At 43.0% G+C, this 24,851-nt stretch overlaps 1 protein-coding gene across 1 annotated transcript; it reads left to right on the forward strand.

The window, feature by feature from the left end:
* The first annotated feature begins 222 nt into the window (after positions 1-222).
* Positions 223-24,641, forward strand: WRNIP1 (WRN helicase interacting protein 1). Its single transcript, XM_032424846.1, has 7 exons — positions 223-1,251; positions 3,439-3,630; positions 4,834-5,075; positions 18,057-18,286; positions 22,359-22,514; positions 23,235-23,314; positions 23,909-24,641. The coding sequence occupies exons 1-7, from the start codon at positions 433-435 to the stop codon at positions 24,182-24,184; spliced, it is 1,995 nt and encodes a 664-aa protein (XP_032280737.1). The 5' UTR covers positions 223-432; the 3' UTR covers positions 24,185-24,641.
* Positions 24,642-24,851: the final 210 nt, after the last annotated feature.

Below are 24,851 nucleotides of genomic sequence, written 5' to 3' on the forward strand. Positions count from 1 at the left end.
ACGGCCCCTCACAAAGGTGGCTCTCGGGGCCGGCCGGAAGTGGACGCGCAGCGGCCAGGGCGAGGTAGTGTGTACTACATTTCCCGAAAGGCTGAGGGATGCGAGGCCAGCGGTGGCTCGGTTGAACCGCCGCGGACTACACTTCCCGACGCGACGCGCGAGACGTTTCCAGCGGCGGCTGAGCTAAACGGCTGCGGACTACTCTTCCCGACGCGCCGCGCGAGGCGCCGCCGGCGGCCGGCCGAGGGCGGGCCGACGCGGGAAGCTCCGGACGTGAGGCATGAGCGGCGCCCTCCCCCGGCCCGCGCGCGTCCTGCTACCTCCCCGAGCGAGGGTCGCGCGGCGCGGGGCCTAGCGGCGGGCATCTCGAGCCCTCGGCGTGCGCAGGGGCTGCTGCGGCCGCGCCGGGCGCCGGCGAGGGCGGCGGCCACCATGGAGGTGAGCGGGCCGGAAGACGACCCCTTCCTGTCGCAGCTGCACCAGGTGCAGTGCCCCGTGTGCCAGCAGATGATGCCCGCCGCGCACATCAACTCGCACCTGGACCGCTGTCTGCTGCTCAACCCCGCGGGGCACGCGGAGCCCACGGCCGGGCCGCACCGCGCCGGGGAGCGGGCCAAGGGGCTCTCGCCTCCCAGCGCCAAGAGGCGGCGGCTCTCCGAGAGCTCGGCGCTGAAGCAGCCGGCCACCCCGACGGCGGCCGAGAGCAGCGAGGGAGAGGGCGAGGAGGGCGACGACGGCGGCGAGACCGAGAGCCGGGAGAGCTACGACGCGCCGCCCACGCCCAGCGGCGCCCGCCTCATCCCCGACTTCCCCGTGGCCCGCTCCAGCAGTCCCGGGAGGAAGGGCTCGGGAAAGAGGCCGGCGGCCGCGGCCGCGGCGGCGGGCAGCGCGTCTCCGCGGAGCTGGGACGAGGCGGAGGCGCAGGAGGAGGAAGAGGCGGTGGGCGATGGCGACGGGGACGCCGACGCGGACGGCGAGGACGACCCGGGCCACTGGGATGCGGACGCCGCCGACGCCGCCGCCGCCTTCGGGGCCAGCGGTGGGGGCCGCCCGCACGCCCGGGCGCTGGCGGCGGAGGAGATTCGGCAGATGCTGGAGGGCAAGCCGCTGGCCGACAAGATGCGCCCAGACACGCTGCAGGACTACATCGGGCAGAGCAGAGCCGTGGGGCAGGAGACGCTGCTCCGGTCCCTCCTGGAGACGAACGAAATCCCCTCCCTCATCCTGTGGGGCCCGCCGGGCTGCGGCAAGGTGAGTGCCGCCTTGGCAGGAGGGTTCTGAGTATTGATCTGTACGGGTCGGGCGTCAGAGAGCCGTGGCGGAGGCCGTCCCCGAAGAATCCGCGCGTCCACCGTGGATGTCGAGACCTGAGGGCAGGGCCTCAGATACCATCTGAGCCGGGGCAGCACCTAGTCCACAGGTGGAGTTAGTGATGGGTGTGAAAAAGACACACCCCGTCAGATTTGTAAGACACGTTTTCCGGTCATTTTCAAAATGAAGATGTCTGAATTCAAAGGTTTACAAAAATATTTGCACTCTTAGATTTGATCTTTGTGTTCCAACGTGTACCCCCACCCTCCCATTAATGACCCAATTCTCAAGGAAATGACATGCTACAAATTGCAGAGGAACGTTTGTATATTCAATTTGTAGGTACGTGGGTTTAGCTTGGGGGCGAAAGATCAAGATTTTTTTTGTTTCATTGTGTTTCTCTTCCCTCCCTCTAGCTGTTGGTTTATTTAACAGACTGATGTTTATTTATCCTTGAGGATATATTTATTTAACAAGATTAATATGAAAACTCTTTTCCCTTTCCAAGTCGTTTTCATCTAGCACTTCCGTAACTATCCTCACTATGCTTTCTACTTTAGGGAAGAAACATCTATGCATTTTGGTGTCCAGTTCTATGTACCTTGTTAGGAATTAGCACATGTCCAGAGGAAGGTGGTTCAGATATTGGGGTTTAGAAAACATATCATTGGAGAACACTTGAGAAACAGTGGCAGAGTTAAGCAAAACAGAGAAGGCTAAGAGGTGTTTAAATATATGATTTTTTTCTATCCACAGGAAGAGAGAGGAAGATGAGCACATGTGAGTAAAAGGCAAAATTCAGTATCAGAACGTAAAGGGGCCCTCGTAGCTTTGTGATTCACACTCCTTAGTTAGTATACAAGGGCTTTGATGATTTTTCCCAGTTTTCTTTCCCACTTCATCTCCAACTTAATCACACCTTCCTTTGCTCCAGTTCCCGGAATGCATCTTGCGCATTTTGTGCCTTCTTGTTCACGCTCATACTTTCCCTTTGGCCAGGAATAAATCATATCTATCCCAAATAATTTACCTGGTAGTAGATTTAGTTGCTACTCCATTTAGGAGATTGAGCGAGAGCATTGTTAGTTATTGTTCACAAAATCTTTACATAAGGTCATGAGAATGGCTAATCAGCTGTTGGCAGACTAGATGGCAAGAAAAAACTCCAGAGGAAAATGAGTAGGGTGAACTAATAGAAGACGCCACACAAGAGATGTGATGGGCTGCTCAGCATAGTGGTTGGTGGTCACAAGCCTAGGCATATGTGGAGTGGGAGCCCATAGGCCGAGATTTGATGAAGCAGCAGCCACAGTATCTTAATGGTACTATAGAAATTTTAGAAAATAAAATGCACCTTTCCATTCATTCAGGACCAAATTTGTCCCTCTCATTAAACACACTTTTTTTTAATTCTCATTCTTACTATTATACTTTTTTGCTAACAATAATGATACTAATAACAGCATATGCACATTTATGGAGCACCTGGTAAATGCCAGGCACTGAGCAGTGGTTTCCTTGGATCTCGCCATTGTCTTCTCGTAACTGCTAACATGATCAAAGTGCTATTGTTTAATCTACTTCCAAAGTAGACATTCAGAGGTGGCAGCATGCAGTCATCTGAAATGCTAGGTAGTTGTCATTGGCCTTTCAGTTCAAAGGCTCACTCCTTTTCTAAGCTGCACTGATGAGCCTCCAGTTGTAGAATTGATTGATTCTGTGGTTCTGCACTCCATTTCTACAACTAGTCCTTCAACAGTAATGCTTTCTTGGCTGGAAGAGGTCACAGCTGTCACTCAGGCTCTGCTAAATCAAGACAGCTACTCTTCATGGGGATTCCAAAGATCTTAGAGTCCCCAAAAAAGGAATCAAACAGGGTTAGGTATAAAGGAGAAAAGGTCAGGATTAGACTAACGTTTAGCTACTTTCCTGTTTTATTTTTAACATTTTTTTTTTAATTTTTTAAAAATGTGCTGTGGTATTTCAGATTGTATCTGTGCTGCTGAGCATTCTTTAGAGTTCAAGTTGCTTGGTAAATAGTGCTGATGCTGCTTGTGTTGGTGCCCATGGGTGCTTTTCTCTCTGTGTCTGATCAGCTTTCCAAACTCTGTGTGTCATATTTTCTAGACTACTCTGGCTCACATCATAGCCAACAACAGCAAGAAACATAGCATAAGATTTGTGACATTGTCTGCAACAAATGCCAAGACAAATGATGTGCGAGATGTCATAAAACAAGCTCAGAATGAAAAGAGTTTTTTCAAAAGGAAAACCATCCTTTTTATTGATGAGATTCATCGGTTCAATAAATCTCAGCAGGTATATTAACTTCCTTCTACCTTTTGGTCATTGTGAACATGACAGTGAATATAAAGTATGTGAGATTACTTTGAAAAGCATAAAACACTATGCAAATGTAAGGACTGTCATTATCATTAATTTTCTGTGTATAGAGAGGTATAGATTGTTAGCCCATCTCCTTTGAGCCTATTTCCCCACTTTTCTTAGTGTTTTTTGGTGACAAGAAAATGCTTTTCTCTATCTGATAAATGAAATTATTAGTATGGTCCTGAGCTATAAGCAATTTAACTTGATTTTAAGATCCTTATTTTAATATTTTTAAACTTCTCCCCTATACAGTGTTACTTTTTTATTTTCAAAATTAAAGAGTGTTTTCTGTGACCTCAGGCTCTCAGCAGGGTGAATGTTACAAGAGCTAATCCCCACTACTTATTTAAACGGCTTTCTGAAATAAAAGTAAAAGGACAGTTTATTTATATAAACAAAGCCAAGTCACTTTTGTATCCTAAGTAAACATTAACTTTTTTCTTCAAGTACACTTTTTTCTTTGATATAGGTGTTAATGCTTTTTAATCAGAGATAGAAATATTTTATAAAACCTTACTAAGCTTTTGTTACTGATCTGAATCTCTCTTTATTTTTTTTTATCTGAATCTCTTTTTAAATAGACTCTTCAGAGTTCTGACAGGATGTTATCACTTTCAGTTTCATTAGACCATTGACTCATCTTAGCATTTCTTCCCTGTAAGACAACATCCAGTGGTTACATATTCACCAAGGCATATTTACCAAGTTTGCTGGGAAGAATAACTTATGATTGAGTACTCCAGAGGAAAATTTTAGAATTACTAATGTTTTTGTGTTTTCTTAAACTTAAATAGCTGCTGTATTTAAGCTATCTGCCAGTTGGGATAGAAGCCTTAGGATAGAAGATAATTTTCTAAGTAAAAAAATCATTTATGTTGAAACTACGTTAGAATTCTACTTTGAGCTGTTAGTGTGCCAGCAGGTGGCCAGGCTTAGACATTCACAGTCCAAAAGGTGTGTTTTTGGCTTAAAAAGCATGAGTGCTTCCACTCCCAACAGTGCATCCATCTCCAATGAATATAAAGCTGTTGTTCCTGAACTGAAAACTAGGAAAAGGAAGGAATGGGCAACTTACATAGGATTCTGCAGGTTGTTGACTGGAATCAATTTCTTCTGTTTTCTTCCCATGATTAGGACACTTTCCTTCCTCACGTGGAATGTGGGACGATCACTCTGATTGGGGCAACCACGGAAAACCCTTCCTTCCAGGTCAATGCTGCTCTCCTAAGCCGCTGTCGGGTTATTGTTCTTGAGAAGCTTCCCGTAGAGGCAATGGTGACTATCTTAATGCGGGCAATCAACTCACTGGGAATCCACGTCCTAGACTCCAGCCGTCCCACTGACCCTCTGAGCCACAGCAGTAACAGCAGTTCAGAGTAAGTTGACTGCGGGCAGTATCCTGGGGGCACACACCTCTCAGAGAATCCCCTGGCAGAGGGCCAGAAAGGGCTGGACGGCAGTAAGGAGAGGGCGGGGACAGAGAAGAAATGGTGATCTAGTAATGAAAACAAGAATGGAGGAAAGTGCTCAATTGTACCAAATGTATCTCTGCAAACATTTCCTTTTTTTAAGATGGATTTTATAGCCCTCTAAGGGGTGCATCTAATTTTTCAAGTTTTAACATTGTTTTGCCCATTATTTCAGTCCTTGGGTGTTTGCTTTTGTGCTTAAGGATTTTGTTTTTTTCCTAACACTTTTTTTATAAGGCTTGGAAGACTATGGGAAGCCTTACTGATTATTTTCTTTCATGGAATAGGCTTAACCTACAGATCTTTTGAGATTTATATTCAGATTCCAATTTCTTTTTTCCTGCAGTTTATTCCTCTTTTAGAAGTACTAACTACAAATTAATATAAATGTTATCATAACAATTTTTAAATCTTTTTAGAATTATTTTTGCACATTTTTAAAGTCAAGCTCAATTCTATAAAAGTAAAGAAATTTTACCTGAAAATGACACATTAAAAGCTCTCTCTTTCCTTTTGGCAACCTATTTCTGTATCATGAGTACTGTGTGAGTTCATTAATACACAGAGTATATATATAGTGTATAATCAATTAGATTACTTGGGTTAGAGGTTAACTTTATATTCAGATATATTCTTCAGATGTCGTTTATTCATGTGTCAACTGAAATAACACAGTGGAACATAATCTGGTGTGATGAGAGACTAATGCCTGCCTCTTCATGCTGTGGACCCCACAGCTGCTGGTGCCTGCCCTGAGGCCAAGTTCTGGAGCCACTCTTCTATGAGGATTAAAGAACAAGACATAGTTTTAGGTTCAGGGTTTAAGTTTCAAGAGTCTCTCCTTGTGTGTCTGGCCTCTTCCATTTGCCCCTTCTCATCTAGGAGGAATTATGCTGTGCCTCACAAAGCCTTGAAACATGGCCAAGGACCCCCAGGTGCAACAAAGTCACATCAGTTTAGGGTAGAGTTGTGATGGCATAGCCATCAAAATTGTGGCTTAAAAGAAATATGGAACTTGCTGGTATCCGTTAAGTGTATCCATACTTAGGGGCCCTTTGTGTGCTTGGCCCTTGTCGGGGTTAAAAGGGGCTACATACAGCCAGTCCTCACATCTAGTGTAGCTGTCCTGTAAACAGTGTTTTTCACTACAAAACTCATACAACCAACTGATAAAAATGGAAAGGCAGAGGAACAAATATCCCAGCATATTCCTGTGTATTTTATTTCTGGGTACTGGTTATCATAATATATCTACAACTATATAGCCTGCATTTTTATTAATCTAGGGTAGTTTTATTGATTTCAGTCATGTCATGATTTCATGGAATTGTTATTCAGGTACCCTCAGGTTTTTTCTCTCCCCAGTCACTGCCATGCCATAATTAGGTGAAATGAGAAGGACAGTAGAAGAATCATGGAGCTCATCTTAAAAAGGATTTCTGCATTTTGACTGGATCCCTGAATCATTTGCATGCACAGTAAAATTTGAGAGGATCAAGTAAAAGAATTAAGATTTCTCTTATTACTGAGACTGGGAGCCTGATACAAAAGTGAGCCAATGATTCTTAATCTGCTAAAATTGCATTTCAGTCAGAGAAAACCTGCCATGTCCAATAGATGTTTGCTTTTTCCACTATCACTCATTTGGAATTGATCCTAATTATAACTTATTTTTATTCACTTGTTTCCTTTCTAATTCCCACCCCTCCCCTTCCTGGGAGGGCTAAGAGGATAAGAACTTGTCCTCCTTGTTCATATTTCCCAGCACAGTGCCTAGTGTATACATGCTTAGTAAATGGTTTGTGAATGAATAAATTCTAACTTTCAATATGAGAAAAATAGTTTAATTTTATTTTTGGGTAGTCCAGCATAAGGGATGATTGCCCCATTGCCCAGGTATCGAGAACCTTTGTCTTTAATACTATTGCCTAAGCAAACAGAATGAAATTAAAGATTATTAAGCTTAATTAATTGATCTACTTGTTAGTAATTCTGACAAGAAAGTTAAGTTGGGAGATGCCATAGGCCACAAAAAGAACTCTTACATTGTAAGTGATTTCCTAACAGAAGCATCTGACTACCCCAGTTGCTATGGAGAGTTAAAAATGGATATTGTTTTCTTTCAATTTAGGTAAAATTGTACTTTCACATCTATTGATTGTCTTCAAATGTATACACATTCTTGTGGACATAAATTAGATTTGGTTACACTAATTTAGCTAGAAGGAAAGACTAAACCCCAAATAATTACTTCTCTGGGAAACCATGAGTGCATTTGTAGTCTTGTGTTTTGGTGCCCTAGTTTACAGAGAGATCTAGACTACTTACGGCTGCGCATGAGAGGAGCTGAGCGGGTACTGGTCTGGACACTAGTCAGGCTGATCCTTAATTGTCGGTTTTTCTTGAGGACTTGTGAGTTCTCATCTAGTATGTGTTTGTACATGACGGATTCCCATTAGAGTAAGATAAAAGTGTTCTTTTTAAATTTTTCCTTCTGTATTTTATTTGTTCAGCATTAATTGAAGGCCCTACATATGCTAGGCATTGGCTGAGTGCTGAAAAGCACATTCCTGTGCCTTTACAGAGCTTAGTATATGATAAGGAGATAGGTAAGTGAATGGCTTCCAGGAACATGCTGTGATTGAGTTATGACCAAGGAGTGGTAGAGGATAGAGAAGCGGCATCTAGAATATGTGAAATCAGATCTCTCACCTGGTAGATGAGGGGATACTGAGTTGAATTTTGAAGGATAAGCAGAATTTAACTAGATGAAATGGAAAGCTCATTTTGGCAAGGGAATGTGGCCCCTAAAAGTCACGGTGGTAATAAATAGTATGATCCATTCATTATAGCTGAGTGGAAGAGTGGGCGTGAGGAAGTGATGGTCAATGAAGCCAGGGAGGGAGGCAGAGCCAGATTTATGAAAGACCTGTGTTCTAAGATAAGGTAAGTGATGTGGAGAGCTATGGGAAACCATAGAAAGATTTTGAGCAAGAGAGTGACATAACAGCTCTACATTTTAGGAAGATGAGAATAGCATTGGAGAGGGTGGGTTGGAGGGAGTCAAGTCCCATCTTCCCTACCCCTCACCAGGGAGCAGGAAGACCAGTTGGGAAGCTATTGCAGTGGTGCTGAAGACAAATGACAAATGCAGGTGACTTGAACAAAAGCAGGAGCTGCTCTGAGAAGTTGCAAAGTCGGGTTGTGAGCCTAGGTGTGAGGAGGGAGGAAAAAGGATTGTCTAAGATGATTCTCATACCTGGTGACTGGGCAAATAGTTGCACTTTTGACAAGAGGGATTTAAGGAAGAGGAGCAGAGGAGGTGTGGAGTTCAGTTCGGGACTTGTTCAGTTTGTGGGGCCTCTGGATGATTCATATGGAGAGGTTTTCTAGGCAGTTAGGTAAAGAAGTAGGAGAGTAATAGAGATGTTTAAGCCAGAGATTTGGGAGCCACCAGCACTTCAGAGAACATATAGCCCATGTGTTTGAATAGGAGAGCTGAAGAGAGCCAGGAACTAAGGGTATAAGTTGAGGTCTTGTCAGCATTTGTTGTGTAGGAGAAGAGACAAAGTTTAGAAAGGTAGGAAAACTAGAAGGATGCTCCACAGAGAAGAGCTTCAGCAAGGAGGGAGTACTCAACGTTATTGAACAATTTAGGATTAGGTTTGGATGCATGTAACAGGAAAAAAATCAAATTAACTGGCATTAACAAGATAGAATTTTCCTTCTCATGTAAAAGAGTCTGAAGGTAGAGAAGTATAAAAAATGCAGCTGCTAGTCAGCCTCATCGTATCATCAGGGACCCAGACCCTTATCTTTCTGCTCTACCACCTTCAGCACATGGCTTCTACTCATGCCCCAAGGTGGCTACTAGAGCTCTAGCCATCATATCTGCATTCCAGGCAACAGGAAGGAAGAAGAGCCAAAGAACAGCATCTTCCCCATCCCTAGTCCCCTATTTACCACCTCACAGCTTTAGTGAGACATCTGCAAAGTAGTACTCTGTACTCATTTGTGATTTGTGATTTGATTGTGAAGAGAAAGTTAGAGGTAAGCTGGTAATTTATGTTGAATTATCCATACCATAGTTCTTTTGGTCTGTTTGGGTAATCAGCAGTTTTCGTGTAGTTTACTATAAGCATCTTGGTCACATGGTACAAACTGTGAAGCATGGTGTCTGCACTGGATTAATTTCGGAGACCAGGAAAAAAAAAAAATCCATGGTCTGTCATCCAGTGACCTTGTGCTGCTGGCAATAAGAAAGTGAACTAGTGTTTAGTCACTCTGAGAACTCGCTGCTTTGAAGGGTTATAGATTCTAGATAATAAGACACACGCATATTCAAAAACACCCCTAAAGAATCCATTGTTTGTGGGCTAGATACCAGTGCACTTGTTTGTGGGTATGAGGAGAATAGAGCGAGGAGCCAGGATTGCCCTGTTGCTGTCCAACGAGGCAGTTCCAGCAGTTGGTTGGAAGTTAAAATGGCTCTGTCCTGCTGGAGTGAGGGTGCTGCGGCTTGACTCTGAGACTGGGGCTTTTCTCTAATCACCGGGAGAGGAGAGCCCGCACAGACCGGCTGCAGGCTGGTTTGGTTGGATTTTATTAATTAATATTATTAATATTAATATTATTGCCTGCCTTTCAAAAATAATCTTTTCTAAACGCTGAATGGAGAGAAAGGTAGTGGAACACCAGAATAGAAAGTACTGATCGGAATGAGTTGTGGATTTAGTTAGTTAGAGTGGACTTTAATAATTCTCCTTAAAAATCGTTTGCTATAAAGAAAAAAAGGTATATAAGAATATGTTACGAAAATGATGACAAAAATAATGGCAACCGGAAAGAAACACCAGTCAATCTCACTGACCTTGCATCTGTTTCCTGTTCCTGCCATCACAAATTATGGGTATCCTCTACTTTCTGAAAGTTCACATTATACCACTTCACATCCATGGAGAAAATCAGAAGAGGATTTTCCCTCTTACCGAAAAAAAAAAAAAAAAAAAAAAGGGCAAAAAGCAAAAACAGCATTCGGCACTTGTTTTTCAGTGAGTCCTTTATAGAGGCAGCGCCCACCCAGCTCCTTCCCCGGGAACCACACTCAACATCTTGAATCGCGCCACCATAGCTTTGGATCATGTCTGTGAGCGTGTGCTTTATCTTAATTTATTTTGTGTATCTGTTAGCAAGATGTGCCCTAAGATCTCAGAAAAGCCTAACAGAGGTCACTTTTTGGGTCTGGGAACACTAAAAAAATCTCCGTTATAAATTGATGGTAATGGCCTTTTCACTTTATGCCATTTTGGCTTGCAAAAGATTTCAAAGGAACCCTCTACTTTCGGATAGTGGGGAAAACCTGTATCACAAACTGGGTGGCTTACAACAATAGACAGTTATTCTCTCACAGTTATGGAGGCTCTAAGTCTGAAATCTGGCTGTCGGCAGGCCACATTCCCTCTGAAGACTCTAGGATAGAGTCTGTCCTTCCAGCTTCTGGTGGCTCGTGGCATTCGTTGGCTTGTGGCAGGATCACTCCAATGTCTGCCTTCATCGTCACATGGCTGTCTCTGTGTCTCTGTCTTCTCTTACTGTCTCCTATGAGGACGTTTAGGATTAGGGCTCATACTAAATCAGGATGATCTCATCTTGAAATCCTTAATATGGCTAAATTCACAGATTCAGGGATTAGGATTTAGGTACATCTTTGAGGCCACTATTCATCCCCCCATTCTCTACCAGGTGTAAGGTATAGTGTAATTGGGAATGTGTGCTGCCATGGAATTAAACACAAACAGGGCGTCATCTGTGAAGTTGATGTTCTCTCTTTTTGGAGAAAGTAGTTTTGTTTTGTGTTATATTTAGTCTGGTTATCCTGGAAGCAGCAGAGTTGAGGGCTCTGCTTTTAAGATTTGCAATTTTAGAGAGTATGTTACTGAATAGGCTAATTAGAATGATTCTCTTCAATATAGGTATCCTTACCTCCTTTTATTAGATGAGGAAACTGAGGCACAAAAAGGTGTAAGAATGTGTTCAAGATCATCCAGCTTGACTTCAGGAGGGCCGGTTTCTGAGGCATATTTCTAACCATAGGCATACCTCAGGCGTAATTTGGGTTTGGTTCTAAACCACTGCAATAAAGTGAGTCAAATGAGTTTTTGGTTTTCCAGTGAATATAAAAGTTATGTTTACACTACACTGTAGTGTGTTAAATATACAATAGCATTATGTCTAAAAAATCAATGTGCATACCTTAATTTAAAAATAACTTTACTGCTAAAAAAATGCTATCCATCATTTGAACTTTCAGCAAGTCTTAATCTTTTTTCTGGTGGAGGGTCTTGCCTTGATGTTGACAGCTGCTGACTGATCAGGGCGGTGGCTGCTGAAGGTTGAGTGGCTGTCGCAAATTTGTTAAACAACAGTGAAGTTTGCCACATCAGTTGACTGTTCTTTTCACAAACAATTTCTCTGTAGCTTGTGATGCTTTCTGATAGCATTTTACCTACAGTAGAACTTCTTTCAAAATTGGAGTCCATTCTCTCACCCCCTGCCACTGCTTGATCAACTAAGTTATGTCATATTCTAAATCCTCTGTTGTCATTTCAACAGTCTTCACGGTATCTTCACTGGGAGTAGGTGCCATTCCAGGAAACCACTTTCTTTGCTCCTCCGTAAGAAGGAACTCCTCATCCATTCAAGTTTTATCACAAGATTGCAGCATTTCAGTCTCATCTTTAGACTTCACTTCTAAGTCTAGTTCTCGTTATTTCCACCACATCTGCAGTTACTTCCCCCATTGAAGTCCTGAACCCCTCAAAGTCATCCATAAGGATTGGAATCAGCTTCTCTCAATGTCCTGACATGAATGTCCTGTTCATGTTGATATTTTGACCTCTTTCCATGAATCACAGATGTTCTTAATGGCATCTGGAATGGTGAATCCTTTCCAGAAGGTTTTCAATTGACTTTGCCCAGTCCATCAGAGGCTCTAGCCTTACAAGATGTTGTATTTCTTAAATAATAAGACTTGAAAGTTGAAATGACTCCTTGATCCATCAGCCACAGAATGGATGTTGTGTTGGCAGGCATGAAAACAACATTTATCTCTTTATACATCTCCACCATAACTTCAGGATGACCAGGTGCATTGTCAATGAGCAGGAATATTTTGAAAGGAATCTTTTTTTCTGAGCAGTAGGTCTCCACAGTGGGCTTAAAATATTCAGTAAACCATGTTGTCCACAGATGTGTGGTCATCTAGGCTTTGTTCTTCCATGTATGAAGCAATGGCAGAGTAGATTTAGGATAATTCTTAAGGACCCTGGGATTTTCAGAATAATAAAGGAGGATTGGCTTCAACTTCAGGTCACCAGGTGCATTGGCCCCTACCAGGAGAGTCAGACCACCCTGGCTTTGAAGGCAGGCTTTGGCTTCTCCTCTCTAGCTATGGAAGTCCTAGATGGTATCTTCTTCCAATAGAAGACTATTTTCTCTACATTGAAAATAATGCCGTTTAGTGCAGCCACCTTCATTAGTGACCTTAGATCTTCTGGATGGTTTGCTGCAGCTTCTACATCAGCACTTGCTGCTTCACCTTATACTTTGATGTCATGGAGAAGGCTTCTTGCCTTAAAGCTCATGAACCAACCTCTGCTGGCTTCAGACTTTCCTTCTGCAGCTTCCTCACCTCTCTCAGCCTTCACAGAATTGAAGAGAGTTTCCTTTGCATTCTTAACTTGGCTGTTTGGTTTAAGACGCCTAGCTTTTGGCCTGTCTTGGTTTTCATCATTCCTTCCTCACTAAGCTTAATCATTTCCAGTTTTTAAACTGAGAGACATGCAACTCTTCTTTTCACTTGAACGTTGAGAGGCCACTATAGGGTTATTAAATGGTCTGATTTCAATATCGTTGTGTCTCAGGGAATAGAGGAACCTGAGGAGGGGGAGAGAGATGGGAACGGTTGGTTGATGAAGCAGTTGATAAAAGTTATCTGTCTTATGTGGGTGTGGTTTGTGGTGCCCCAAAACAATTAGAATAGTACCGTCAAAGATCACTGATCATAGTTCATCATAACAAATAATAATGAAAAGTTTGAAATATTTCAAGGATTAAAAAATGTGACCTAGAGGGGCGCCTGGGTGGCTCAGTCGTTAAGCGTCTGCCTTCAGCTCAGGTCATGGTCCCAGGGTCCTGGGATCGAGCCCCACATCAGGCTCTCTGCTCGGCGGGAAGCCTGCTTCTCCCTCTCCCACTCCCCCTGCTTATGTTCCCTCTCTCGCTGTGTCTCTCTCTGTCAAATAAATAAAATCTTTAAAAAAAAAAATATGACCTAGAGACATGAAATGAACAAATGCTATTGGAAAAATGGCACCGATAGATTTGCTCAGTGCAGACTTGCCACAGACCTTCAATTTGTAAAAAGATGTAGTGTCTGTGAAGTGCAATAAAATGAAGCAAGGTAAGGGAGATGTGCCTGTACTCAGTTTAGAAGGGATCTAGGTACCAAGTTAAGTGAGTCACTTGCTTTCATTTAGAACCAAGTTAAAATGCTACTGGTGAATATTAACATTTGAATCTTTCTCTGTGTTTCTTCATGTAAGAACAATACTTTTAATTTGTAAAGGATTAGGAACAAAAGATTCCTATCTATAATTTAGCAGTATTGCCTTTTAACCACATCTACGCATCACATTTACCAGGAATACATTTTGAAAATATAGTTGACCCCTGAATAACATGGGTTGGAACTACATGGGTCCACTTATATACATATTTCTTACAGAACAGCACTGTAAATGGATTTTCTCTTCCTTATGATTTTCTTGATAACCTTTTCTTTAGCTTATTTTATTGTTAAGATTGTAGCATGTAATGCAGATAACATACAAAATATGTGTTAATTGACTGTCTTTGTTATTGGTAAGATTTCTGTCAACAGTAGGCTATTGGTAGTTATGTTTTAGGGGAGTCAGAAGTTTTACATGAATTTTCGACTGTGTTGAGGGTCATTGCCCCTAACCCCCACATTGTTGAAGGGTAGCTCTACATGTGCCCAGAGTCTGTCCCTGGAGATTTTAGAATCAGTAAATCTGTGATTAGATTTACACATCTGTATTTTAAGATAGTTCTCTGTAATCTGATGCACATCCCTGGTTGAGGACCACTGTTGAGCAGTTGTTACCCTGACCATGGAATGTTCCTTGTCTTTAGTGAAAGAGATTCACAGAGTATAGTTTTGTAATTTATGGAGAGAGAGTTTAACTGAGCCATACATACTCTTTTGTTCTGCCATGAAATAACAGGTACATTTTCATTTATTTTCACTCCTCTTCCAGCTTAAACAGCTCACCATCTAAAAAGAATTCTCCAAATCCCAGTATCATCCACCACAAAAACAGTGTGCAGAAAGATTCAGGCCCTTGGAAATGAAAAGGAAAGGAAGAAGTTGTCTTTACAGTGTGCTTCCCATATTCCTGCTAAGATGAAAGCATTTCTCTTCAGTTAGAGAAACAAGGCTAAATCTTTAATTTCTACATCTGTTAACTGGGAATATGATCTTTTCCAATGCACTTAATTTTAACCATTGTTTTCTAAGTTTATGCTTAAATTTTAAAATAATGCCTCTGGACTAGGAGCGCTCTTCCAAGATAATGTGTGCAATAGTTACTGTTTGCTGAGGAGTTTTGCAAATATCAATATAATATTCCTTATTTCATTGTCCTTGGCGTGAGCACTCATGTGCTCCCTCTTCTAAGATCTCAAGATATCTTAACACATTTTATTACTTTTCAGAACCAAGGTCTTGTAAACTGGGGTTCAAGGTATATTGGATAGGTAGAACCTTTTGAACATCCTGTACAGTGTTCTTAATAGCAAAATTCCATTTGGTAAATTGCTTGTGTGACCACTGTGAGTGCCGTCAGCAGTCACCTTTTATTACTTTGAACAGAGTTGCTGACAGATTCATTTGTGTTTAAAAATACTCCTCATTTTGGGCGGGGGTGAAATTTGGAATGTGGATCATATCAAGGGGGAGGGAGAATGGAACAGTGGGAACTTGGGTGAAAGCTCTCAGCTCTGGTTTTATTGTGGCTGCTCTCCCGCTCCCTGTGACTCCAAACCTGATTAAAAAGGTAACAATAGAATAATTCGGACTTTGGTTAAGAATTTAAAAGTTGAAGGAAAGATCCTATTTTCCAACCACATAAAATACCCATTGAGAGGCCTATTTACATTGTGCTGTTTATAAATCTGTGGCTCAGTCTGTTAGTTGGCTTCTCGTAATTATTAAGGCCTACTCGCTGCCTTTGCATGAAGACCAATGGAAATGAGGCCATAGAGTCAATGCTAGGGTGTATAAGGACACCTGTCTTTTTTCTGTCCCAAAAGCACTTCATGCCGCTAAATATATACAGTGGACAAGTCCATAGAAAGGGGATATATACCAAAATACTAACATTAAGGTAGTACAGCAATAGGTGATTTGTACATTTTGTTAAAATAAAAAAAGTAATATTCAGAGTTCTGAGTATTATTTGTTAAGGATGCAAACTATATATAGTATGATCCAAATTTTGTTTTAAAATTAGGTTGTAAGATTGATGGTTACATCATAAAGGAAATTCGACAAATGACCTAGTAGCTATTGTTAATCTTTAGGTGGCGCAGAAAAGGATTTTTTTTTTGGTTTTTTTTTTTATGTTTTCCCATATGTTATAATTTTTAAAAAATAAACATTTCATTCTGAGATTATGGGGAGAATTGAAATTAGTCCATTTATTGTGCAGATATTGAATGCCTGTTCTCTCCCAGGCACAAGGGATGTAAAAAAGGAATAAAACATAATTCCTATCCTTGAGGCCTCAACATTTAGTGGGGATGGAGAGATGACAAATGTGATCAACAAATGGCCTCACTCCTTGTGATGGCTCAGTCAGTTAGGATTGATTAGGGCTCCTGCTTTACTCCTTTTTTTCCTACAAATGATCCTGTAGGCTCTTTGTTGCTAGGAAGCTTTCCAAGGAGATGGAAGGCTTGGCTTTTATTAGTTCTGGGGCTGAAATGAGATGTTAAGGCAATTTTGGTTTTCTCTACCCACTTCCACCGCCACATAACACGTGTTTGCACACACATGCACACACTCAGAGATAATGTACTGTAATCTAGCCTCAGGAGTGCCCTTCCCTTTCAGGCACATCGGTTGCTACCGCACCCGCTCTGACGTTAGTCCCTCCTAACATGTTTTCTTGAGTATGTATTGTCTGTCATTTTCTTCCAAATCATCTAGAATCTGCTAAACAATATCTGTTGGAGAAATGCTTCCTTGGCTTTAAAAAGTGCCAGTGATACGGGCTTGGTGTATGTTTTGAATATCTATCTGGCCAGGAGGGGAGGAAGATGGGCTTCTGAACTGTAACCATGGTTCCTGGGGCCCAGGCAGCTGTGAGGAGGAGTGTGATGAGAGAGTCATTCATTATCAAGCTAAGACAAAACAGGTGCCTTATGTGTAGTGATAGATGAGAAACTGGAAGTCTTGGCTTTGGTAAATAAGGGGTGGGATGAGGTCGTCTTTAAGATGTTAGAAACGAGGGGCACCTGGGTGACTTAGTCGATTAAAGCCTCTGCCCTCGGCTCAGGTCATGATCTCAGGATCCTGGGATCGAGCCCCGAGTCAGGTTCAGTGCTCAGCCAGAAGTCTGTTTCTCCGTCTCCCTCTGCCACGCCCCCCTCACCTTGTACTCACTCTTCCTCTATCTCAAATAAATAAAATCTTTAAAAAAAAAAAGTTAGAAACAAATCTATTAGTGAATTGAATGCAAATTAGTGTAATTCAAGCTATTCACTAAAGCGAAGTAGCAGGTAGGTGTATTATGCATAGACCTTCATAGGCTGGGTCCCCTTCCTGGACTGGACCCCCACCACCCTGCCTTGGCCCAACCCAGTTGGTGCCTGTGCTTTGTTTTCTGGGTAGCTGATTTGGACAGTCCTATTTGGCTTATTAATTACTAGAGACATTTTCAGCTGAAGGTTGGCAATGACATGGGTGAGCTTTAACTTTGAAAAATTATATTTTGCTTTGCAAATGTGCAGCTAGCAGCTAGACAAGAATTAGTAAGACCCCTCTAAGTAACTAAATATGTGAGATATTTTGTCTGACTAGACTAGAAATAGAAAAGTTTGCTGAATTAGACTTGAGAACCAATCCTAATTAGACCTTCATGAAGGTCCACATTTGGAAATGTGAGGGTAGGTGACTTACCTCAGGTCTTACAGCCAAGTTCCGTCAGAGTCTTCTGATGGATACCCAGGCTAGTGACCTCTCCACTACTCTGTGCGGCTTTAGGTGATTAATACCCTCTTGGAAGCACGCCTCGGGCCAAAATCCCAGAGGTTTGCTTCTAGGCCCTGCTGTGTCCAGAGTAAGTGGGGACTCGGGTTGTTTGTAAAATGAGGGCCTTGAACTGCATGATGCAGTCCTGGCCCTTCCCTGTTTGGGAAGTGATCTGAGCATACCTGTCTCGTTAGGATGTACACTGTGTTTGAAATATGTTTTCTGGATACTATAATGAAGCCCTAGTGTTTCTGTAGTTTTCACTCTTGTAGGAAAGAACCAGAGAAGCCATGTATCTTTCCATGTCTCCTTCATACGTGCTTAATGTGTGTGTGCTTATACAGTAAAATAATCTCATGACTCGAGGTCAGGTCAGTTCCCAGTCTTGATAATGCTTAACCATGTTGACAACATGAGTTAGGGAGCAAGAGCCTTGAACCTAAGGTAGCTTTTTAATGACCTTGCTAAGACAGAGCTGTTCTGTAAGAAGTGCTACAGCACGAGAAGTGTCGAACATGAAAAAGTGATGGTAACTAACCCTGTTTGTGTTGCAGGCCGTCCGTGTTCATAGAGGATAAAGCAGTAGACACTCTGGCTTATCTTAGCGACGGGGATGCCCGAGCTGGATTGAATGGACTACAGCTGGCAGTGCTGGCCAGGTTAAGCTCGAGGAAGATGTTCTGTAAGAAAAGTGGGCAAACCTATTCTCCCAGTAGAGTTCTGATCACTGAAAATGATGTCAAGGAAGGCCTCCAGCAATCTCATATTTTATATGACCGAGCAGGTAAGTAACGGAAAGTGAAAAGAGGGGAACTTTAATAAAATAAGTTGTGTCCACACATTCCCATCCCAGGCTTCTGACTTTCAGCTGAGTTCAAAACATGAACTTGATTCTCAGTTGGATCTCCATATTGGTTATTGAATTAAACCTCCAACTCAGAGCCTGATTTCAAAGACCTAGCTTCCTGACTGATCTTTCTTGTGAGAGGCACAGAGCAGAAGGTATCCTGGTAAGAATTGAGAGGAGTTTTCGTGTTTAAAACTGCAGGCTTCAAACTTACCTTGTAAGGTAGGTAGGTATTTTTTCCATTACTCTCTGGTAGTGCCTTTTAAGATACAAACATTTTTGAAAGCTCCTACATTCACAGTTGACAGTAATCTTCGTGATCACTTACAATGGCAGTAATAACAAGAAGACTTTTACAATAAGTGACTTATTTCTGTTAGTTTAATGAGAATTAAAGGCCGTAATTTCTACAGTCCCAACTAAAAATGAAGTTTATGTGGATCTTGATGTGATGTTTTTGGTTGTAATAGCTTTTTTAAAAAATTAATTTTGCTGTGTACACTTACCTGTTTTTGTAGAACTGCATTTACAGATAACAGATTTGAAACAGACTCTTATTAGATCCATGACCTGGCAATATTAAATGTCATAAGCACAGCACAGTTGTAAATTTTTATAAGAGGGATGGGTGATGAAGATGAGCCTATGGTAGATTAGGCTGGACTCTGGGGCTTGAGTGTTTGTGTGATTCTGGATAGAGTCATATTGCAGTAACGGGAATAATTTCCACATCTTTCAAAGCTGTGCCAGAACAGGAAGCTGATCATTGAAGAGTCCAGGTATCCAGAGGCAGTACTTTGTCCACAGTATTCCAAAATGCTTTTTGATGATGGAGAATCCTTCTTAACTGGTTAGAGAAGGGGGGTGGGGGAGCTTAAGAGTGACTTTGGGTTCCAGGCACTGCCTCCTGATGAGTTGAACAGAACACTGTGTGACTTTGGGGAAGTGGCAGAAGCTCGTCAGCCTTAGTGCCTCGGCTGATTGGGAGCTGGGTGGGTGGAGGGTGCTAGTAAGTACTACGGACACATTCGCAAGGACTCCTCAGAGGCATTTAACAAACAGTCCTGGCTCCTTTCTGATGTGAATGTGCTGCTCGGCAGGACCTCTCCTAGCACAGCCCAAAGATCCCAAGTGGCCAGCTATCTGTACTCCTGAATGTCATAGGAATGCTGAAAAGTCTGAAAAGTAAAGCGTTCTGGACATAGAGCTTTGCTTTATTTTTGGCCAAATACAAGAATGGAGGATATGAACAAAATTTAAAATTTTAAGAGGTAAAAATATTCCCACGTGCTGGACTCTCCACTGTTTCTGGGGGTTCCGGCAACAGTTGTCTCTTTCCTTTGTACGTGTCCTAAAGGAGACTCTTCATTTTGACTAGATGGACTGGAACTGTTCTTTCACATTTTATCAGACTGTCATTTAAAAATCAAAAGGCTACCATTTAACATAACATTAGGTAATACTGAATATTTGAGTATTTTATATATATTGTCCTTTTTTTTTTAATTCTCAAAATAACCTTAGGAGGTAGTTATTAATATTACCTCCATTTCACAGATAAAAAACTTGCCTTGGTTCACAAAGCAAGTGGTAAAACTCATTCCCAGCCCCAGGTATAAGACTGGTTCCTAGGACTGTGTCCTGCCCCACTCTTGGTGCTGCCTCCACGCCAGCCCTGGCCTGAGGTCACCAGTTTCCCACCAGAGCATATTCACTCACACACAGTAACACACACTCACGTGAGTATACTCACAGACACCCATATGCACACCGTGGATGTTGGACATGTCTAGTCCTAGGGTTTCTGCTTCTCGAGGCTCACATTCCATCCAGGGGAACCATGCACAATGGGGATCACTTTCTCTATAGCTCTGCACTGCCCCAGGAAGAGCTGGGGACAGTGGAGGCTGCCTGGGGTCAGGCCTTGAGAACCCACACATTCTACAAGTCTGACACTTAATGTGACTGTGCCCCCCCCCACGGCCCCACTGTAGTGTAGCAGTACAACCATGGATCTGTAGACACTCATAAATACAGTTCAGATCCTAGAGAATTGTTCTCTTCCAAGCTGTGTTCCATAAATAGGGATGATAGAAGCATTGCCCTGGAAACCTGCTAGCTTATACTCCTGGGTCTTTTTATAACTCTGGTGAGACAAAAATCCCCAGTCCCGAGATTTTAATTATTTCTTTTAATGTCATCTAGTATATAGTTACCCACTTGTAGGATCCAGTAACTAGCTCACATATTTCTGTATCAGAGTGAAGAAATTCCTAAATGAGAGCAGGTTCTCTGCCTTGCATTGAGGTCAGGGTTCTATGTAAATAATGTGAAATTTTAGGTTTAAAAAATGTTATATGATAAAAGCAAAAATGGAAGCTAGCATAGAGTAATATCTAACACTTAAATGTTTCTGTAGTGCTTACTCCATACCAGGCATACATTATTTGAGACTCAGAATCCTAAAAGCCAGCTAGTCTTTAATCCCCATTTTACAAATGAGCTGCCCGAGGCATAGAGAGGATCAGTACCGTGTTCTTGGTCACGTGGCTAAGAAGTTTGGCGCTCACACCCAGGCTACCTGGCTTTAGAGCCCATGCTCTTCACTGTTATTTGCCTCTCAGTGTCGACCTGCAGGAAAGGTATGAGACAGTGAGTAATCTTTGTGTAGGGGAGATTTGTTGCCACCTCCTTATTTACATTTCACAGAAAGTGGAACAGAAGTGGCTTCTTTCATCTCCCATATATCTACGAGGTGGCCAGGCCTGTGAATGGGGCCAGGACCTTGTGGATTTCACCTAGAACCCTTTCCCAGCCTGTCTCCATGACATTGTGACTTAGGTAGGAAGCCCGGAGATAGATGACAAGTCCATTTGTCTACAGGAATCTGCTGGCTGGACTGAAAACCACTGATCCGCCCTCTTCCTGAACGGGAGGTGCTCAGGCACCTGCATTGAGCCTCCTGGGTCTTTCCTCCCTGGCAGGCCAGCATCTTGTCCCATGCTGTCTTCAGATGAAGGCCAAGGATGGTCTTACCAGCATGGTCAGCTGCTGGGACTCATTCCTGGGGCCCAGATGCTGTGCAAAGGAGGTCATGGTCTCTCTGTCCACCTTGGTGCTTTCCAGGAAGGACTAATGCGAATAAGAATAACTCCCTTGCTTTCATTCATGAGGAGACTATTCTCTCCTCAAACTTAGGAAAGAGTTTGTGGTCAGAAAATCATGAAATTTCTCTTCTTAAATATGTTTTTTTTAAGCACATTTCACTGATTTGTTTGCATGTGAATCCTGGGTGAAAAGTTGAGGGGAGACCCAAGTGGTGAGGGAGGGGCTACAGAGCTTTCAACGTGAGAGCTGTTAGTTCCTGTGTCAGCCCTCTGGGATCCTGCCACATGGACATCCCCACACCAGATTTAAGTGACCGCAGCCTTCAGATACCAGAAAGGCAGCTGGAAAGGACACTGAGGAACAAATGGGCCATCTGTAATAGCTGTCTTTGTCACTGACTCTCCATCCTCATGGCTCCAGCCAGGCCCAGGGACAGTTTTCCTCAAAATGACAGTAGGGGCACATGGAAACGGAGTATCAGATCAGTCCCCTCCACCTCTTGGCTGTGGCAACCCACTGAGGTCCAGGAGAAGCAGCTCTCCACATGAGGCTGTCCTTGTCCCCCCACCCCCGGGTCTTTGCTCGGGTTCAGCATGGGCCGCACAGGTGCTCCAGCAGCCTCCTGCTCTGAGGCTGACTGGGTTACTAGACAGGCCCACAGGCCCCACACGGAGCTGCTCCGGTCTCTCCAGCATCCCGCACCCGTGGCATCGCGCCCGCCCGCTGAGCAGCTTGAGGACAGCGGTCAAACCTCACTCTCCCAGGCTTTTCTAGGTCCCTTATTCAGGCTTCCTTAAAATCAACCAATTGAAACAAACCTATGGCTTAGATGACCCGCCTGTGAGCTCTGTGGATTCCCTCTTCTGCCCGTAATTGAGCACGTCCTTTTTGTGGTATCTAGGAGAAGAGCATTACAACTGCATCTCTGCGCTTCATAAGTCAATGCGGGGCTCAGACCAGAGTGCCTCCCTCTACTGGCTCGCGCGCATGCTTGAAGGAGGAGAGGACCCGCTGTATGTGGCCAGGAGGCTGGTGAGGTTTGCCAGCGAGGACATAGGTGAGTGTTCTGGGAAGGACCAGACCCTGGTGTCCACAGACGGTGGGGTTGCGTGCTTGGGGTGGGGGGGGCAGGAATGCGACCGCTTTGGGGCCTAGGAATTTCTTGGTACCGTGCAGACAGGGAAGGAGAAGAGAAAAAGACAAGCATGAACTCACTGGTTTATTTCTCGGCATTGTGTATGTGCTTTTGAGGGGTTGTATTCCTGAAGTCATCATTATCTGTTTCCTCTTCAGGACTGCTTTTCCTAACATGGGCATTGAAATAAAAGAAATATTTTAAATGCTTTGCAGTCACATGTTCAGGTTTTCATTGGACGGCTTTGGAGAGCTTCTGAAATAGAAATGGAAGATTCTGGACACTATATAAAGAAAAACATTAGAAAGACATTTTTTTGGTGTAGTAGATGTTCTGCTTTTAATGTGTCCTTGTGCCTGTCCGCATGGCCTTGGCTCCTCACGTTTGTCATTCATACTCTCGTATTTTTCCTGCTAGGTGTAGTTTTTATCCATGAGGAAACAATTCTTGACACCACTCAGTAAATATTTCTCAAATAAGCTAGTGAGATCAGAGAAGAATCCGTTTTGCTAAATGGGATTTTTGTGGTCAGTAACGTCTACACGCAGTGGTGATCTCTGGTCGCAGCAGCTCGTAGACAGGTCTGGCTGGGAGTGTGCATTATGACTTAAATTTTCCTTTGTCTTTCCGTGTGTGTGACAGGTCTCGCAGACCCTTCTGCATTAACACAAGCAGTTGCTGCCTACCAAGGCTGTCATTTTATAGGCATGCCCGAATGTGAGGTAAAGTAATCAGCTCAGTTCCTGCAAATCAGTTCCTTTTTCTTGTGCCATGTCCCTTTGTGGATTTGAACACATGTCCTGCTATCACCTTTAATGTCCGGGCCCACCGAAGAAGCTGCTTGGCTTTTTAACTCCCATTTTAGAAGCTTAGACTCTAGAGAGAGGGGAGACCTTAGGTATCAACAAGGTCATGTTTTGAAACTTTTCAGTAGTTGTGGTTTCAGAGGAAGTGCTCAGCCTTTCCTGGGGGCAGAAGTATTCAAAGTGCTGAACAGGAAGTTTCTATAAATTCAGCCACAAACAGAGCAGCTTCATATTATGTTTTACATGTTGGGGTTTTAAGAAAAAATTCATTTAATAAAAGTTCTTCTGTTTAACAACAACAACAAAAAGTAAATCATTGGTCTGGTTCAGCCTCTCGCCTCCTGTAGGAATTTCTTCTCTCCATCACAAGTGGTTATCTTGACTATAGGCATAAAAGGGGGATAACAAAAGCACATTGGGAATCTTTTCAGAATTAAGTAGAGATGTCATAAAATATTCTACAGGACAGAAACTTTCTGGCACCTTCATAATGTTTCCTTTTTGTCCTAGGTGCTTCTGGCCCAGTGTGTAGTCTATTTTGCCAGAGCCCCTAAGTCCATTGAGGTGTACAGCGCCTACAACAACGTCAAAGCATGCCTGCGGAACCACCAGGGGCCCCTGCCCCCCGTCCCGCTGCACCTGAGGAACGCGCCCACCAGGCTGATGAAGGATTTGGGCTACGGCAAGGGCTACAAGTACAACCCCATGTACAGCGAGCCTGTGGATCAGGAATACCTGCCGGAGGAATTGAGAGGAGTCGATTTCTTTAAGCAGAGGCGATGCTGACTCTCGTAGGCTTTGACAGCAGATGGATGTGTCTGTTTTTTTAAGGAGAGCAAGAGTAACTGAATTGTGAAGTCGGTTGCCCGAGGGAAGTTAAATGAGACCAACATTTTGTGCCAGAAATGTCAGAGTTCCTTAGGTGGAGGCACACGTACTTCAACTAAATGTGTAACATTGAAATTGTGTTCATTTGCACTCTGTGCAATGGTTATGCTTATGAAAATATCTGGCAGCTTTGTGCAATGAATTAATGTTATAAGGAATTATCTATTTTGTCATAGTATTTAAGTCATAATGTCATTTCAGAATTCAGTTCTGTAGGATTTTTTTTCTTTAAAAGATGTATATTCAGGGTAGTTTGAATTGGTAAAAAAATGTAATTGTGATTTAATACTGCATAGTGTTTTGGGTATTTTTTTTATATGCAAAGGTCTTATGAGCCAATAAAACTATTTCAAAGTACTCTTCAGTTCTTTCACATCTTTCCCACCTGGGATCCTAGCTACCAACATCTGTCACCGTCACATGTTGGTAGGTAAATACTGGGAAAGAAAAATGCCCATAGGTGAGAAGGTTGGAAAGCTTAGTGAGAAATCTGGATCTTTGTAAAAATCCATTTTAATTTTTAAAGGACTACATAGAGTTTTAAATGGCTTATAGAAGAATCCAG

This window comes from Phoca vitulina, unplaced genomic scaffold (assembly GCF_004348235.1).
Source record: "Phoca vitulina isolate PV1807 unplaced genomic scaffold, GSC_HSeal_1.0 scaffold31, whole genome shotgun sequence".
In the NCBI taxonomy this organism is placed as follows: domain Eukaryota; kingdom Metazoa; phylum Chordata; class Mammalia; order Carnivora; family Phocidae; genus Phoca; species Phoca vitulina.

Bases quoted from the DNA above. Each gene is read 5' to 3' on its own strand.
- WRNIP1 (XM_032424846.1), top strand. From the start codon at position 433: ATGGAGGTGAGCGGGCCGGAAGACGACCCCTTCCTGTCGCAGCTGCAC. The intron at 5,076-18,056 runs GTAAGTTGACTG...TTTGTGTTGCAG, and splicing joins AGCAGTAACAGCAGTTCAGA to GCCGTCCGTGTTCATAGAGG. The intron at 23,315-23,908 runs GTAAAGTAATCA...TTTTTGTCCTAG, and splicing joins TAGGCATGCCCGAATGTGAG to GTGCTTCTGGCCCAGTGTGT.